Source organism: Gallinula chloropus, assembly GCF_964237585.1.
Source record: "Gallinula chloropus genome assembly, chromosome: 2".
NCBI classification, from domain to species: domain Eukaryota; kingdom Metazoa; phylum Chordata; class Aves; order Gruiformes; family Rallidae; genus Gallinula; species Gallinula chloropus.
The window spans coordinates 145,175,878-145,191,625 of record NC_140086.1 but is presented as its reverse complement, the minus strand read 5'-3'; the positions used below and the strand labels follow the sequence as shown (position 1 = coordinate 145,191,625).

The 15,748-nt window shown below is 40.4% G+C and overlaps 1 protein-coding gene across 1 annotated transcript in view; it reads left to right on the top strand.

The window, feature by feature from the left end:
• Nucleotides 1-2,599: 2,599 nt before the first annotated feature.
• Nucleotides 2,600-15,748, top strand: part of PRTFDC1 (phosphoribosyl transferase domain containing 1) — a gene marked incomplete at its 5' end in the record, with an annotated part of 43,079 nt that continues 29,930 nt past the window's right edge. The window contains 3 exons of the mRNA XM_084280502.1: nucleotides 2,600-2,659; nucleotides 6,941-7,047; nucleotides 9,355-9,538. Coding sequence (XP_084136628.1) covers nucleotides 2,600-2,659; nucleotides 6,941-7,047; nucleotides 9,355-9,538 — 351 coding nt within the window. The remainder of the gene's footprint in view (nucleotides 2,660-6,940; nucleotides 7,048-9,354; nucleotides 9,539-15,748) is intronic.

Below are 15,748 nucleotides of genomic sequence, written 5' to 3'. Positions count from 1 at the left end.
CCAATGAAAAATTGTACATGCAGAAAAGCAACTTTGTTGGTTGGCCTGGTGGCTGTTGATACTGGCACTACCATGCAACCAGTAACTCAGCTGAATTGATCTGGATTTCACTTCCATATTCTTACTTATTGTGATTAGCATGACATGACACTTCATTACAGTTCTGAAATGAACACTGTAGAATTGTTGGAGAGAAGAACACAAAAAAGAAGACTTGACAAAATGCAGTTGTCCAACCTTGACAGGAAGAACAAACATTTCCTGCTTAAATTTTTCAGCACAATGCCAGAGGAATGTACTTTTTAGTATTTTCTTCATGTTAATCTTATCCAAATCATTAACCTTCTGTCTGTGGTGTAGTTAGAACAGTCTCTTATATTCTAGTGGTCTGGTGAAGAATGTGCTTAAAAAAGGCAGAAAAATCTGTAACAGTAACTCAACTTGTCCAAAAGATAAAAGAAGCCAGTACTCATACAGCAGTGTCAAAATTCATCTGATATTCTAGCTGTGATCCAAATCACTTCAGACCTTTAGAGCCCAGTTCTATGATGTTTATGCAACAGCAGCTTTATCTGTAACGTGGTGGTAACTGAATCAAGATTGCATTAGCTTTAGGGCAAATGTGGGCTTTAGAAAGGGTTCTTGCCCATCTCCAAGCAAGAAGAATCTTCAAATTTTGAAAACTGATTGTGGGTGCAAAGCAGTAGCATTTAATCCCCAAATTTAGACGAAACATTAGACTTTCACTGTAATTGCATGAAATATTGACATACAATTGAAATGTGAAAGCATTTAGGGTTTTTGCCCATTATGAAAATCTATATTTTAAAAAAAAAATTATTTACTTTATGTAGGTTTTTACAAATCTGTTTATGCTGTTTATCAAATTCACTGCTTTTTATTAAGTTTATTTTAAAACACTGTCCACAGGATTTATCTTTTACAGCATACCTCAGTTTTCATATACAGACATCACTTAGGAGGCAGACATATTCTGGAGTTGGTTTCTGTCACTTTGTAAACCTGGTTTGAGACGTGTCATCAATTGTAGCCATTGCTGTTCTATGAGTAGCTCCTTAACTTATCAAAAAGCAAACAGATCTGGCTTCATACAAGAAACAAAGCATTTATCACAAGATCATTTTCAATTCCTTTAGTATTTAGCCAGACTGCAATTGATGATTCATTTATAGAAACATCTTAACACTGGATTCCTAAGCTGTTAATTGTCCTATCAGTTCTAATGTAAATGCACCAACAGGATGCACCTAATAACCTGCACACGCAGGACACCAAGCTCCCAGTGTAGACAGACCCATGGTATTCTCTGGATTCGTGTGTTATGACTTGTGACCTACAAATCTCAACTACTAAATTCTAGAAAATTAGTGTTCCAAATTGAAATGTCTTCCTACTCAGCAGGTAAGAACCCTCAGGTATCACTAAACATGCTTCATTATGCCCAGGCCTGCCCTAAAAGCCACTTTTTCTCCTCTTAATAATTTCTAGTATAGGAATGGCAGAATTCTACCAGTTGTACATTTAACAGACAAATGCTGGAAATTGTAACAAACTTTCACTTCTAAAAAAGTGAAAAGCTGTAATTTAACTGTAGAGGACTGAAAGGTTGTTAGCATTCCTTCCCAAAAGATGGGATACAAAAAAGATAGCACAAATCCAAATTTGAACTTCTTATAACAGAATGTAAAGGCAAACAATGATCAGAGCTCCTTCTCACCTGCGAAGCCATGAAAGCCAAACACTAATACTAATTTTAACAGAATTGGAAGGGGGGCTGCAGAAAGCAGCACGGTGCCTGATCTCCTGCTGCTGCTGCGGAGACAGCGCAGGCACCATGGTGGTGGTCTGAAGGCCCTGTGAAGACACAGCTTGCTCCAGCATGTATGCAGGGGTGGGTTCAGAAGCCATCAAGACGAGCCAACTATTGGAAGTTTGCTTTCTGCCATCCTTTTTCGTCCTGAAAGTACAACCAACGCATGGTTAAAATGTTAAGTTTAAACGACACTTATCTACCGCCTTGCTTAGCCCAGGCCTCTTACCCAGCTCTGTCCAAGCCTTTCCACCACCTGCCCATCAGTCGCCCAGCCCTGGCTTCCCCGAGCCGTCCCCACCCCGCAGCTGCTTCCACCTCGCGTCCCGCTCAGCAGCCAAGGAAGCCCGCCTGCAGACACCGCATTGCTCTACTTATCCCTTGGCCTTACACGCAGCATGGCCTACGCGTTACAATCCATATTTCTTTTATTCTTTATAGCCCTTTAGCAATTCAGCCTAGCTTGTCACAGCCTAAGAAAAACGTCGCCTGCATCTGTGGAGAGCGCCAGCCGCCGGCGGGTGCACCGCAGGCTCCACTCCCCAGGGAGGCCGACCCCAAACACAGGGGTGCAGCCCCCACCCCGGGACCTGCCGCTCGGCCACCCCACATCACGGCGGGCGCCGGGCTCCCCGGCACCTCGCTCCGCCGCGGCCGCCTGAGCAGCAGCTGCCGGCGCGGCGCGGCCCGGCCCCCCGCGCTGTTCCAGCTCCGCTCTCCCGGCCCGGCCCCGCCCCGCCGCAGCCCCTCGGGCGGGCACGAAGGAAGATGGCCGGGGAAGGCGAGAGCAGCACGGCGGTGCGGAGTGGTGAAGGCCGCGGCGTTGTGGTAAATGCAAGCGTGGCTTGGCCTGGCCCGGCCCGGCCGCTCGTCCCCTGCGGTGCGCGGTTCCCTATGGCCCGCTTCCCGCCCTCTGCCGCCATGCGCTGCCGCAGACCCCACACCGCCCACCCCTCAGCGCGGCTCCCTCGCCGCTTTGTGCTTGACGCCCCTCGCCTGCCCTGCCCCTGCCAGCCGGTCCCGGGAGCCGCTCTGCTCTCGGGGCCGGCGCCAACCCCATCCTGTTCCCTCATGTCCCCGCCGCGGAGCCCCCTTTTGAGGGTCCTCGCGTGTCCCGGGCTCCCCCCGGCCAGCACTCGGGCCGCCTCCCCCGCTCTGCTCTCGTCCCCGCGCTTGCGTTGCCTCACGCCCCAGCCCCATGTCCTCAGCCCCGCCGGGGCTGCTGGAGGGTGAGGGGGCCCGGCCCGACCCTGCCCGCCGGCTGCGGCGGGAAGGTGCGTGTTGGGCGCCCCGAGCTAGGGGCGGGCAGGCCGGCCGGCTCTCCAGGCTTCACCGGGCTGTTGGCTTCCACCGTGAAAATACGGACTGAATTGTCCCGAGCTGTGCCTTTCACCGGGTTGCTCGAGTGACTGCGGTCAGGATCCCCAGGGCTCCTGCAGAAATGCTTCGAGGCCTTTTGAGATTCTGGGAGCGCTCACTGGGAAGGAGCAGCTTTGGCTGCTCCTTGTTCTTCCACAGTGGGAAACAGACCAACTTTCTGCAGTGAGTTTTGAGTACCCGTGGGACTGAATAAATTAGGCAAAAAAACCCAAATATGCTTGTTATTCTGAGGGACAAACCAGATTCTCCCGTGAAACAAATACCACCAGTGCCACCACCTTAGGTAGGTTCTTGTGGCATTGGGATTTCAACTGGGTTGCAGAACAGCTGCCCAGATGGAGGCGTGGAGCTGAGGGCTCTGTGTAGGCAGCACATATGCCCTGCCCATGCCTCTTCCAAAGAAACCCATTGCTGTATGTTCGACAGTGAAACCACCATGCGTCAAACACCTCTGTAATGAATGTAATTTTTAAAGTGAGTGTGTTTAGCGCCAAAGCAACATGAGGATATTGCAAAGGAGGAGATGGATGCCCATCACCATGTTCTGTACTGATTTACTTTGCTTGCTGCACACAAATGTGTGTGTGCATTCTGCAGTGCCCCCCCCAAAGGACAACCTAAAGTACACCTGAAGTACATCCTGTGCAGTAGGATTTAAATTTCCTGGACTTTGCTTGGTGCTCACTCATCTTCTACAACAGAAACCAGATTGTCATTGCTGTGAAGCGAATTACTATGCTCAGACCTCATGTTAACCCACTTTGCCAGACAACGAAACTAGCAGTGTTAATTCAAAGGTGGTGTAATTTAATGTCTCCATCTTCTGTTGTAGGCCTCAAGGCAACACTGTTGGGTATTGCCATGTATTTATACTCCTTTTTGTATACATTCACATCAACTTTTTTAAAACTTACTGAAGAATTTCTGCTGGGCTGCTTCAGCATGCCAAGCCTGAGCTTTAAAAATAGCTCTTTTTATTTAAGACTTTTTTTTTTTTTTTTTTTTTTACGAGGGGGAGTGAAGGGGCAGGCACAGATCTCCTCTCTTTGGTGACCAGTGATAGAACCCGAGGGAACAGCATGAAGCTGTGACAGGGGAGGTTCAGGTTGGATATTGGGAAGAGGTTCTTTACAGACAGGGGGGTTGGGCACTGGAGCAGGCTCCCCAGGGAAGGGGTCATAGCAGCGAGCTTGACTGAGTTCCAGAAGCAGCTGGATGATGCACTCAGTCCCATGCTCTGACTTGCCTGACCCTTTGTGGAGCCAGGAGTTGGACTCAATGATCCTTATGGGTCCCTTCCAACTCAGGAGATTCTGTGATTCTGTAATATATTTAGAATATTTCTTTATCCAGTTAAATACTGTCATTTATTGAAACAATCACAAATACTTCCTTCATATTTTCAAGGGCTAAAGCCAGAAGTAAGTGGAAATTGAGTTTAATTTGGGGGCAGGTATTTTTTGATGCTCTAAACTGAGGATAATAACTTTTTTTTTTTTTAATTCAGGAGCAGAATACCCATAAAAATTTTACAGTAACTTGAAAATTGCTCTGGAGCATAACACTTTGAATAGCTTTAGGCTAAATGAGAATTTCTAAGTCTTATTGTTGGGAAGTGCCCTTTAAAAGAAAGAATATGAAACAAGCTTATTATATTATAAAAATAATTAGTAGGTACAGGGGTGAGCTTAGTCTTAATTGTCAAATAGCAGTGAGCACTTTAAATAAGAACTTGTATATTACTGCAAAGTGATACAGACTATGTTCTTCTATTCAAGAGAACCAGAAGAATAGATAGGAGAATCAAAATTTCATCCTGATCCTGTTTCATAAAGGACTTACTGTAACCGAAGTAAAAGCTGTTGGTTTGTATGAATTCTGAATCAGTTTCCATCCGTTTAGTTTGATCTTTTGCATCACACTAAAAACAGGCAATTTGACAAGAATGCATAAGTAAGCAATACTGACAAGGGTTCTTAGTGAGTGTTTATAGTACTTATGCAGTTTAAAGTGCTATCTGAAATTGTTTCATTTTATGTTAAAGTGCTTTTGAACAAAACCCTGCCAGACAGTTCACTGCTATGAAATGTTTTAAAAGTGTCAGCCACTGTTACGTGGTGAAAATGAAGATGGGAAAATAGGCTTCCCAGGCCTTCTGCAGCAGCAGTGCTTCTGGAGCAAGGTTTGCCTCTAATTAAAAAACTTGCCAAGGAGGATATTTATAATCTCCTGTTTCTATGGAAATGAGGAACAAAACTAAGTAACTTTTTCTTTTGTGTAGTTTCAAAGCTTGTGTAAGTCAGGGGAAAAGCTTTCATTGGTTCCAGTGATCTCCAGTCATGCTCTTCATGGGCAAATGTTCAATAGTACTTACCAAAAAACCTTTTTTGGTGAGGAAACTGTGGGGCAGAGTTAAGAAAACAAGACAGCTGAGGTGTCTGTAGCTGTCAATGAATATACAAAAAACCCACAACCAACCAAAAATCCATCAGGCAGAACACCATTTCAGTATAGCATGAGACAGGACTGTGCCTAAGTTTAAGGCTAGATGTGGAGGAACAACTCAGCATCAAGTATGTTGTGTTAGCCTAGATATTTTTGAGAGATGGCTCATTGTTCTACTACATGAAATCGTAAGCAGAGGTTAGTTTCAGTGATGGTCCTTCAGCAGAAATGCCATGAAGACATGCACCTCACAAAGGCAAGTTTCTTGCCATTTAACCTTCTACATAATGTTGGTGTGGCCAAGCTGCATAAAGGAGAAAGACTTTCTTGTGAGTTGAGGAATGTGATTGTAGAGAAAACTGATTAGATGTCACTTTTTATCCTGAATCAATGTTGAAGCAAACCTTTGTAATGATTCCAAGATACCTTGTCAACCTGCAGGTCTTGTCTTTCATAAAGAATTGTGAAGATTGTTGGTTTGGAGTTTGTCTAGTTCCTGTGCTGCTGATGACTTTGCATCTTCATAGCTGTCTGAACCTGTTGGCTCATTTTTGCCCTGCTTAATCTCTCCTGCCACCGTAAACTGTGGGGTCTCCTAATTGCTGTGTTCAGATACTTGTGACACTAACATGTATTGAATTTGTAATATATTTTTTCTGTAACTGTGTGGATTTATGGACAGCTGGCAGGGAAGTGAGGTGGGAACATTTTGTAATAACTTACTTTTGAAGATTTAACTAAACTAAGAACCTCACCTTTGGCGAGAAGCAGTCCTACATTGATTTGTACCACCCATGAACCACATAATTTGTTTTCCCTGTGTGCTGTTTCATCTGTAGTATATTTCTATATCTATATGCAATTTAAAAATACCTCTAAACCAGAAATTACAATTTTAATGTATGATTTTATGACTTATAACTGCACTGTCTGAATTTCCCATTGGAGAATCCTTTCTTACTGGTAATCCTATGTTTGTACTTTGATTTTGGTAATAGTAAGGAACAGACTTGCCACTAGTCTGGTATTAAATATTTCCTTTTCCTATCCTGTTGTTTGTAATTTCAGTTGTAATTTCGCATGTTATGTGGGAAAAAAAACCCTGTAACATTTGATTTCTGAAGCAAAATAATTACAGGAAGAGTGAAATAGTACGTTATAACTGGAATGTTGTACGTTGCACAATTAATTCAGCCAATAGAGTGTACTACAGCACTGATTTTGTGTCAGTTACATATTGTAAAATGCCATGAAGTATTCTTAACAGTACTATTTGACATTCAGATTTCAGACAATTGGCCTGGATACAGTCTGGATTTGTTCACTTATCCTCAGCACTACTACGGAGATCTGGAATATGTGCTCATACCCCATGGCATTATTGTTGACAGGTATGTGTGGTTTGAATGTTACTAAATAGATTCTTTAGTCAGTAGTAGCCTTTTTTATAAAGCCTGTAAATCACAGACAGTGTGTATATAATGTTTGTTCTAAAATACTATATTCACAATTAGAAAAATACTTTTATTTATTTCATTTGGAAAGTAATTAAGTTCTTGAAGGTTAGGAAATTCTAGACTTGTAGCTGCCTCTGGAACTCCCCATCTGATTTCTTTCATTGAATTTCTGATTTGGGGATTGAGTGAGACAGAGGTCCCACAGAAAGGAGAGTGTGATCATATACTGACATTGACATTGGAAAGTAAATCACAAGAGAGCTGAACTGAAGGTGAAAGGACAAGTACAAAGCTTTGTATGTAGCTATACCACCTACTTGGTAGGTAGTCCTGCTTGCACTCTAGCCATCTTGTGTTTTTAATACAAAAAGGAGAAGAAGAACTATGCTCAATTATGCACATCTTTGGCAACTCCCTAGTACAAATCATTAATACCAATTAACCTAACGGTTCCTAACTGCACCATTGACTTCTGCCATTCTGCACAAGCATGTTGTGGATTGTTTGGGTCCAGATGCTAGGTTTGAAGGGTGGCAGTGGGAAAGCTTGATCATCCGTCATTCCCTACCTTGGAGTATTTCCCATCTGGTCTCAGTGTAGGCATTTGATGGTACTTTGGCGCTTGTGGTAGTCCAGCTCACTGTTCATGTTCTGTTACTATTTTGACATGCTGTGAAAAATCTCATGGAAAAGTTACAAAATGGATATGGTAATTTTCAACGTTGTATCCGTTGGGAGCATCTGAATGGATTTCCCTGGGACATTTTCAGCTGCACATTTCTACCTACCACATTTAAACAGCCAGTTGCAAGTACTGTAATTTTTGGAACCCCTTGAAAGAAAATTGTAAACATCCATCATAAGGAAGAGTTAGAACTCCCATATTTGTGTTTAAACAAAGGCTTTCTTTCATTGCCTTTTTAGTTACCATTGTGTTGAATTTTTAATCTATTTTGGTTAGGGTCAACTGACACTTAATTCCTCATTTAAAAAAAAAATTAGTATGTTACAACTTCAGTTCTCATAGAATTCAGTATACATTTGTTTGGAGTAAGCACGGAACTCTAGCATTGTTTTTGTTGTTCAGTCTGTTCTACTCCAGCAGAAAAAACTAATTCTGTTCTCATGGAAAAGGATGCAGAACTGAATATACTGTGATCATGCAAAATTTTCCTGTAGGAAGAATGCTCAGCACTTGAGAAAAGTCTTGCCATTTGGTAGCAATTAAATATAGGTGAGAAAGCTGGTATGCTTTTATTTAGAAATTGAAATTAATCCATTATTTTGTCTATGATGCAGTTCATACTCTCTTAAAATGCAAAATAGTCTTTGGGTTTTTTTTAAATTTCAGTTCCTCAGACAATTTCAGAAAGAGTATTAAAAAAATTCTAAATCGCCAGAGAAATAATTCTTCTTCCTGAGAGGTTTTCCCCATTAAATAGAGAGAATAAATGTTAATGCAGAGTAAATGTTATGAGAAGTGGCTGAGGGAACTGGTGTTGTTTAGTCTGGAGAAGAGGAGGTTGAGGAGAGACCTAATTGCTCTCTTCAACTACCTGAAAGGAGGTTGTGTTGAGGCAGGGGCTGACCTTTTCTCCCTGGTGACAAGCGATAGGACAAGAGGAAGTGGTGTCAAGTTATGCCAAGGGAGGTTCAGATTAGATATGAGAAGAAAAGTCTTCACAGAGAGAGGGGTTAGGCATTGGAACCAGGTGCCCAGGAAAGTGATGGAGTCTCCATCCCTGGAGGTATTAAAAGTGGTATAAAAAGACATGGTTTAGTAGTAGTGGATGGTAGGTTAGGGTGATGGTTGGACTTAATGGTCTAAAGGGTCCATTCCAACCAAGAGAATTCTATGATTCTGTGATGATTCTGAGACTTGATAAAAGTTGATAAAGGCTGTTTTACTAATCTTCAGTAAAATCAGTGTAAGTCTCCTAATAATCTTCATTCTTACAGCAGGAAGAGGAATTATATATTTAAGGTCAAACAAGATGATGTAATGATATCATCCATTTTTCAAATCTAAAAAATACTAATTAGTGCTTTGCATCTCGCATCCATCACTCTATCTCTGCCTTCAGTGAACCTGATCCAAACCCAGATAAGTCAAGACACTCAGACATCAGTCAAACTGTATACTCACCATAGTGTTTCTTTGTAACCCCATGGGAAGCATACCATGAATGTAGAGAATCTGCATCTAATGTTATTTTGTCCTTAATTTTTCTTTCCCCCTAGGACAGAACGATTGGCCAAAGATATTATGCAAGACATCGGAGACAATGATATTGTGGTTCTCTGTGTCCTCAAAGGTGGCTACAAGTTCTGTGCTGACCTTGTGGAGCACATTAAAAATCTCAGCAGAAATTCAGAAAGGTTCATCTCCATGAAAGTTGATTTTGTTAGACTGAAAAGTTACCACGTAAGTCAACAACTTATTTATGGAGATTCTGGTTGTGTGTTCATAATAAATAGTGGATTTTTGTAAATGGGAAATCCCCTCCACCCCAATTATAAGGAAAACAATGTGCAAAATGTTTCTGTTTGAAAAACCTGTGAGGTTTTGTTCAAAGCATTTGCCCTTTATACTTCATAGATGGTATGTATGAGGATATGAAGTATCCCCAAGCTGTATTTTTTTATTTAGCCTGTCTTCACTTTTGGACAGAAAATTATTCAAGTTTCCATCATATAAAATGTCGGCATGTTGTTTGTTCTCCAGACCCTCAATAGGTCTGTCAAGTTTATTTCATCTTACTTCATTTTCCACCCCCACTTCCACATAGTTTGGCATAAGTGCAAGATGATAAATCCATGTCTTACTGTAAATGTTTAATGGTAAGTAAATTAAATGTTTTCATCTTCATAACATGCACTTTACATATAAGCAAAATATACCACTAGATGATGATAGTGTTGTATAAAAGAAAAATGAAATAAGCCATTGAACCTAATCCAGCAGTGAGGTAAAGATCTAGACTTCTTGTTACCTTCAGAGGAATTTACTCAGTAACAATTCATTTGTTTCAATCAGGATATGATAATGAGATGACCGGCCATGTTTTTTTAAATGGGTGATTACAAATTGTATTTGCATAAGCTATACATTTATATTCCACTTCCACAGTGAGGCAGCATTTCTAGAAGTAAGTTGTCCTAGAAATGCCTGAGTAAATACGCTAAATAAATGGAGAAGTAGTGCAGTTGCTCTTTAAGCACAAATGCAACTTGCTGGGTCCAGTAGTTCCCACAATAACGCTATGTCCTGTCCACAGACAGAGGTTGGTTCGTTGGCATTTTCTTCTGATGCCAGGGACCAGGAAATTTTCCTAACTTTCACAAATCCAGTCTGATTTTTTTTCCATCATTGAAGAGTAGATGAGAGCCTTTTGTAGCCATTTGATTAGGATTTGGTCCTGGGACTTCTCTTTCAAGAATTAGTTAGGTCTAGTGCAATACTAATATAATATTGCAGAATTTCTATCTATTTAGCAGTATTAACAGAATTAATAAAATATAATGTTTGTCTCACAGAAAGACATGTGGAAATTATACTAATTTTTTGGGGGGTGTAATAATCATAGAACTTCAGTAATATTGCTTTGCAAGTAATGGCATTACTTTTTATTTTGCAGTTATATATATTATACTATAATATATATATATATTACTTTATATTGTGCATATAGGGAATGCACGTGCTTTTCCTATTGGGTTATCTTCTATCTGGTATAAAGATACCCTGGTTTTAAAATTGGCAGGAGAAGTACATCTAAACAGCATGGAAATCTTCAGATTGTTGCTTAGGAAATAAAATAAAAGCATATTACATCAAGGTGAAACTGCAATACAAATTCTGCTATGCAGGATGCAATTATCAAGACTAAGTCCTAGACAATCTTACCAAGTAGTAGGTCTGCATATTTTGGATCATGCTTTAGCAGGAAGGTAGTGTCCTCCCTAGAACTAGTGCTTGCATCTAGTTTTTTTTTTTTTTTTTAAATAAATCCTTTTTTCCCTTAGAAATGCTTCCAAACAGGTGCCATGTATTTAAAGTGTGAAGCTGTGCTTGATTTCGTGCTTGGAAGAGTGCTTGATATCTGCCAGGTGTTGAGAATCTGAATGACACTGCAGTATAAATTTGAAATGCTGTTAGTATCAGTAGATTTATTGCATGAGATACGCATAAATGTAATGCCAACTGGAGTATCATTATCTGCATCCTTTGCATTCTGAGTCATGGTTGTGTCCTGCCCAATTGCAGGTTTTAGAGAACCTACCCTTGTCAACAGAGCTGTGATCAGAGCACTTGAAGAACTAGCTGTTACTAGTTTGCATGACTCTCTGTCCCAGCCTTATATGCAACTTCCAAATCCCCCATGCCAGTTTATTCTGTGATATCACACCTCTCACAATGTTTTACACTTTAATCAGAGGCAAATACGTACAGGTTTAGAGGTAAGACTCTACACAAAGTCTGGGATCATCACCATTTCTACTCCTTTGCTTCCCTTTGCCTTTTCTATTCCATTTTCTGTTAAGACCTATTACTCCTGTCTACCAATTTTTCTCTCGTTTTATCCCTTTGTCATTTTATAGACACTGTTCTTCTCACATTATTTACCTGCTTCCTTTTACTAACTGTTCTCTATTTCTCTCCTAAAGGGAGTCCTTCAGACATGTCCCCCTTCCCCCACTCCAGCTGTTTAAATCCAACAACTAATTTCATCTCAGACTCATGGGATTTTTGAATTGTCTCATTCCAACTTCAATACTGAAAGGTTAGTTGATTTTTAGAGGTTGTGGGACATCTTGGTTTTAACTTGTAGCAAAAATGGGCTGTAATTGTGACCCAAAGTCAGATTTTGGCACTGCTAAAAGTGAATCTTAACTGCAAAGTATGAGCAGAAAATGTTGTGTTTTGATGTCTGGCATATGGACATGATTACCTTTCAAATGAAAGGAGATTGCAAATATGACCAGCTTTACATGGCTCTTTGTTTTTCAAACCTGTCATCATGTTCCAGAATTTAGACATTTAATTAAGACATTAAGATCTACGTTCATTTTATCTAGCTGAAAGTTGGACATGTAAATTCTTTTTTTAGACTCCTTCATACAAATGCATTCATTTTTAAAAAAACATAGTACATAGATATTAATGAGATGAGTGGCTGTTTGTACTTCCAGAATCAGAATGCTTTTATCTGGTTTGCAAAGTATTGGCATATGTGCCTGAGCCTGGACATTTTGATGAGAAAACCTCCTGTGTTCTTCAGATTGTGTCATAGTTTCATTATCTCAAATTGGCATGTCAGATTACTGAATTTAGTATATACAGGTTAAGTGGGAAAATACAATTTGGTTATTATTTTCAGAGGAAACAAAGTGGAATCCAACTTATGAAAAGTTTAGCTTAAAAGCGATGTGGTTTATACTCTGCAGACATCAGTATTAGTTCCTTGACATTTAACAGAATTCCTGAAACTGAAACTGGAGGTGCAACCTGAAAAATATGAATGAATTTCAAAGGAATGTTGCTTGCTAGTTACTTGGAGGAAACTTCTAGAGGATTATGTGGATTTGGTCAGTCATGTAATTCTTTAAAATGGATACATTATTTATGGTTTCAAGAACATAACTAATAAAAAAAAAAGTGACCTCTGTATTATGATCCATGCACAATGGTTGCATTGAAGTCGGTTCACAAACAAATCCATTGATATGATCTGTTTCCTCTTCAGCCTCCAGTTGTTTGAAATGTATTTACAACTGTTGGTTATTAGTCTTGGCATAAACAGGAACATTAGTGCTGCAAAATTCCAAAAACAAGCAACAAAACAGGCATTGTTTAGTAGAAATCTGAATGTTTTTGCTATATGAACCCATCTCAGTAAATAGTTTTGCTAAATCTCTCTGCTGTAGGAGTAAGGAAACAGAGGGATTTTATAATGAGTAAGCTGAAAGCCAGTTGGTAAATGTAGTAAAATCATTTGTTTTCCTGCCAGGTAGCTGTAGTTCTCATACACCATCACTAAATACATCGTGAGAAGCACATCACCATGGGGAATCAGAGTATAATGAAAGAATGATGTAAAGCCTGCCCTCCTGCTTTGCGTCAGAACCTATTCTTGTTCAGGGTCATTTCACTGTATGGAGCTTTTTTAAGATCGGTATGAACTTTACACCTGTAAACAGTATGTTGCAATCCTGACCCTAAAATGCAAGGAACTTAAACTTGGCTTTATTTATTCATTTAACAACAGAAAAGAAATGTCTAAGTGTATTCCTTGTACTTAATGATTTGTATCTATAGGCAGACTCTTCACCAGAGTTACGGTGTTTGTAACTCTATGTCTCCGTGCCTGTGTGTCGTGAAACACAACTAGTACCTCCCGGTAAAAATGTGTGTCCTGAGATTAAAGAAAATCCAGATTAGCTTTTATATTTACAGGTTTTCTCTTGGGTAGGCTGAGTTCCCTTCATTTTACTTAACACACACTGTTTAGCTGATGGCCTATCATCATCTTAATGCTGTGTAGCCAAGGAAGTATTACAAAGTGAGCTTACCTGGTAGAATGATTTCCTATCAACTTTAAGGCAAAATTCTACAATAATTTCACAGGATTGAACTCCAGATTATCAACAGATTGTCACTTAGACATGCAAATAAATTTCTTCAGTGTAGGTAAAATGTACTTTATTTAAACCCCTGTGGCAGGGGGGTTGGAGCTCTATGATCCTTGGGGTCCCTTCAAACCCATGCCATTCTATGATTCTATTTAATTTGGAGAGAGGTTATGTGTGTGCTAGGAATTCAAAAACTAAAATATACTCTTTGAACCTTTGTCAAGTGCATGATTTGCAGCCAGCACTGTAGACAGCAAACACCTGTACAGAGAATTTTGCAGCAAGATATACTTTTAGAAGCTAATGGGCAAGAAAAAATATTACATTAATTTAGTCCACAGAAGCTTCCAGTGTCAAAGATACAGACTTTAAAATTGTTGCTGTTCTGAGAAATGTCTTCTAGTGATTGTAGACTGTGCTGCCAAATACATGTCTTATGGGCAAGACAAAGATGAGAGATTTGAGACTAGGAATCTCCTAGAACTGCCAAAGAGATTTCATCTCTCTGTACTTTTCCATTCCTCTGAATGAATAAAATGGCATTTGCATCCTAAAGTAGTACTATCTTTTTGAGTGAAAGCTCAAACCCACTAGATGAATGAGTGAAAGGTCTTTTACAGTTCCAAGCCAAAGATACTCCCTAGTTTGAAGCAGGCACTGATGCTATCAGTGTATCTCTGATGATTTAGTTATTTCCTGAAACTTAATAAGACCTGAGATGGTTAAGAAGGTGAGGAACAGTGGAAACAGATCATATATTATGTGGATAGAATGTTTAGAGATTAACAGTCCTCCTAACTATATATTGAAATGTTCATTTTCCAAGTGTTAAGACTTGTTTAAAAATAGAATATTTTTCAGGAAAGAAACAAAAAACCACTTCTACATGCAGAGGTGTCTTAACTGCAAAATGTCAGCCTCAGAGACACTAAAGCTTTGGAGAGAAGTAGTTGAAAATGTGTTAGTAGTGGAAGTTGTCCCAGAAGCTTATTCTTGCAACTAGTTGATGAATTTTTAAAAGAAATTTACAAAAATGTAATGAGAAGAATGGCAGGCTCATTGGTTACATCGTGGCTGGTGTTATTGGAGTAACAGCATGATCCAGGGAACTTTGGGAATAAACTCTCCTGCCAGATTCGTCTGTACATCAGGTACAGACAGTGGTTTCGTGTGAAAACAAAAGTACTGGAAAAGGGTTTCTTTTCTGATTACATCTGCACTGGCTGGAACAATGACAGCCACCAGTTCGTTCCTTGGCAGCTGCAGTGCCCTCCTGCCAGTCTCACTTGCCAGCTCAGCTGCTTCTGAGCACTTCCTAACCTGCCTGAGCCCTGATGAAGTCAGTTACAAGGGACTTTCTATTTGAACGGCTTCATCTCCTGGGTTCATTTTTACTGGCCCAGATGCACACCTGCATCTCCGCCTGCCAGTAGCCCCTGCCAGGGGGAGGGTTACAAGCAGCTGGGGACAGCTTGTGGGCAGTAAGTTCTGTAGTCAGCACAGCTCCTGCCGGAAAAAGAACTCTGACTTCCCTAGTGAAGGGTGCAAGCCTCAGATTCTCTTTATCTGTGAGTTGCTCCTCAGAGGTATCACAATGACGACAGATTGTTCAGCCCAAATTATTTTTTGTGAACCAGCCTACTTTTCATCCTGTTCTAAGGCAAACTGAAGAAGGCTGTACTATACGCAATGAAATGTGACCTTAAAATTCATTGTTGTGAAACTTCTCAGGTCTGGAGGCAGATGCTCTCCTTTCCAGGCATCTATAGCTTCCATTTGACATGATGGCAGAGCTGTGAGATATGAGAGCTTAAATTCATCACTAGCTCAAGGCTGTCTTGACTGTAAAGAGGAAGAAAATGTTTCTGATTTACGTTAATTAAAAATACAGTATTTTCCTGTTGGACGGCGCTCAGGGGCTTGGAGTGTTACTAATAATATAAGCAGGCGTTAATTTGCAGGGGTAGTTCAGAAAAGGTCACGATAAGCCTATCATACAGTC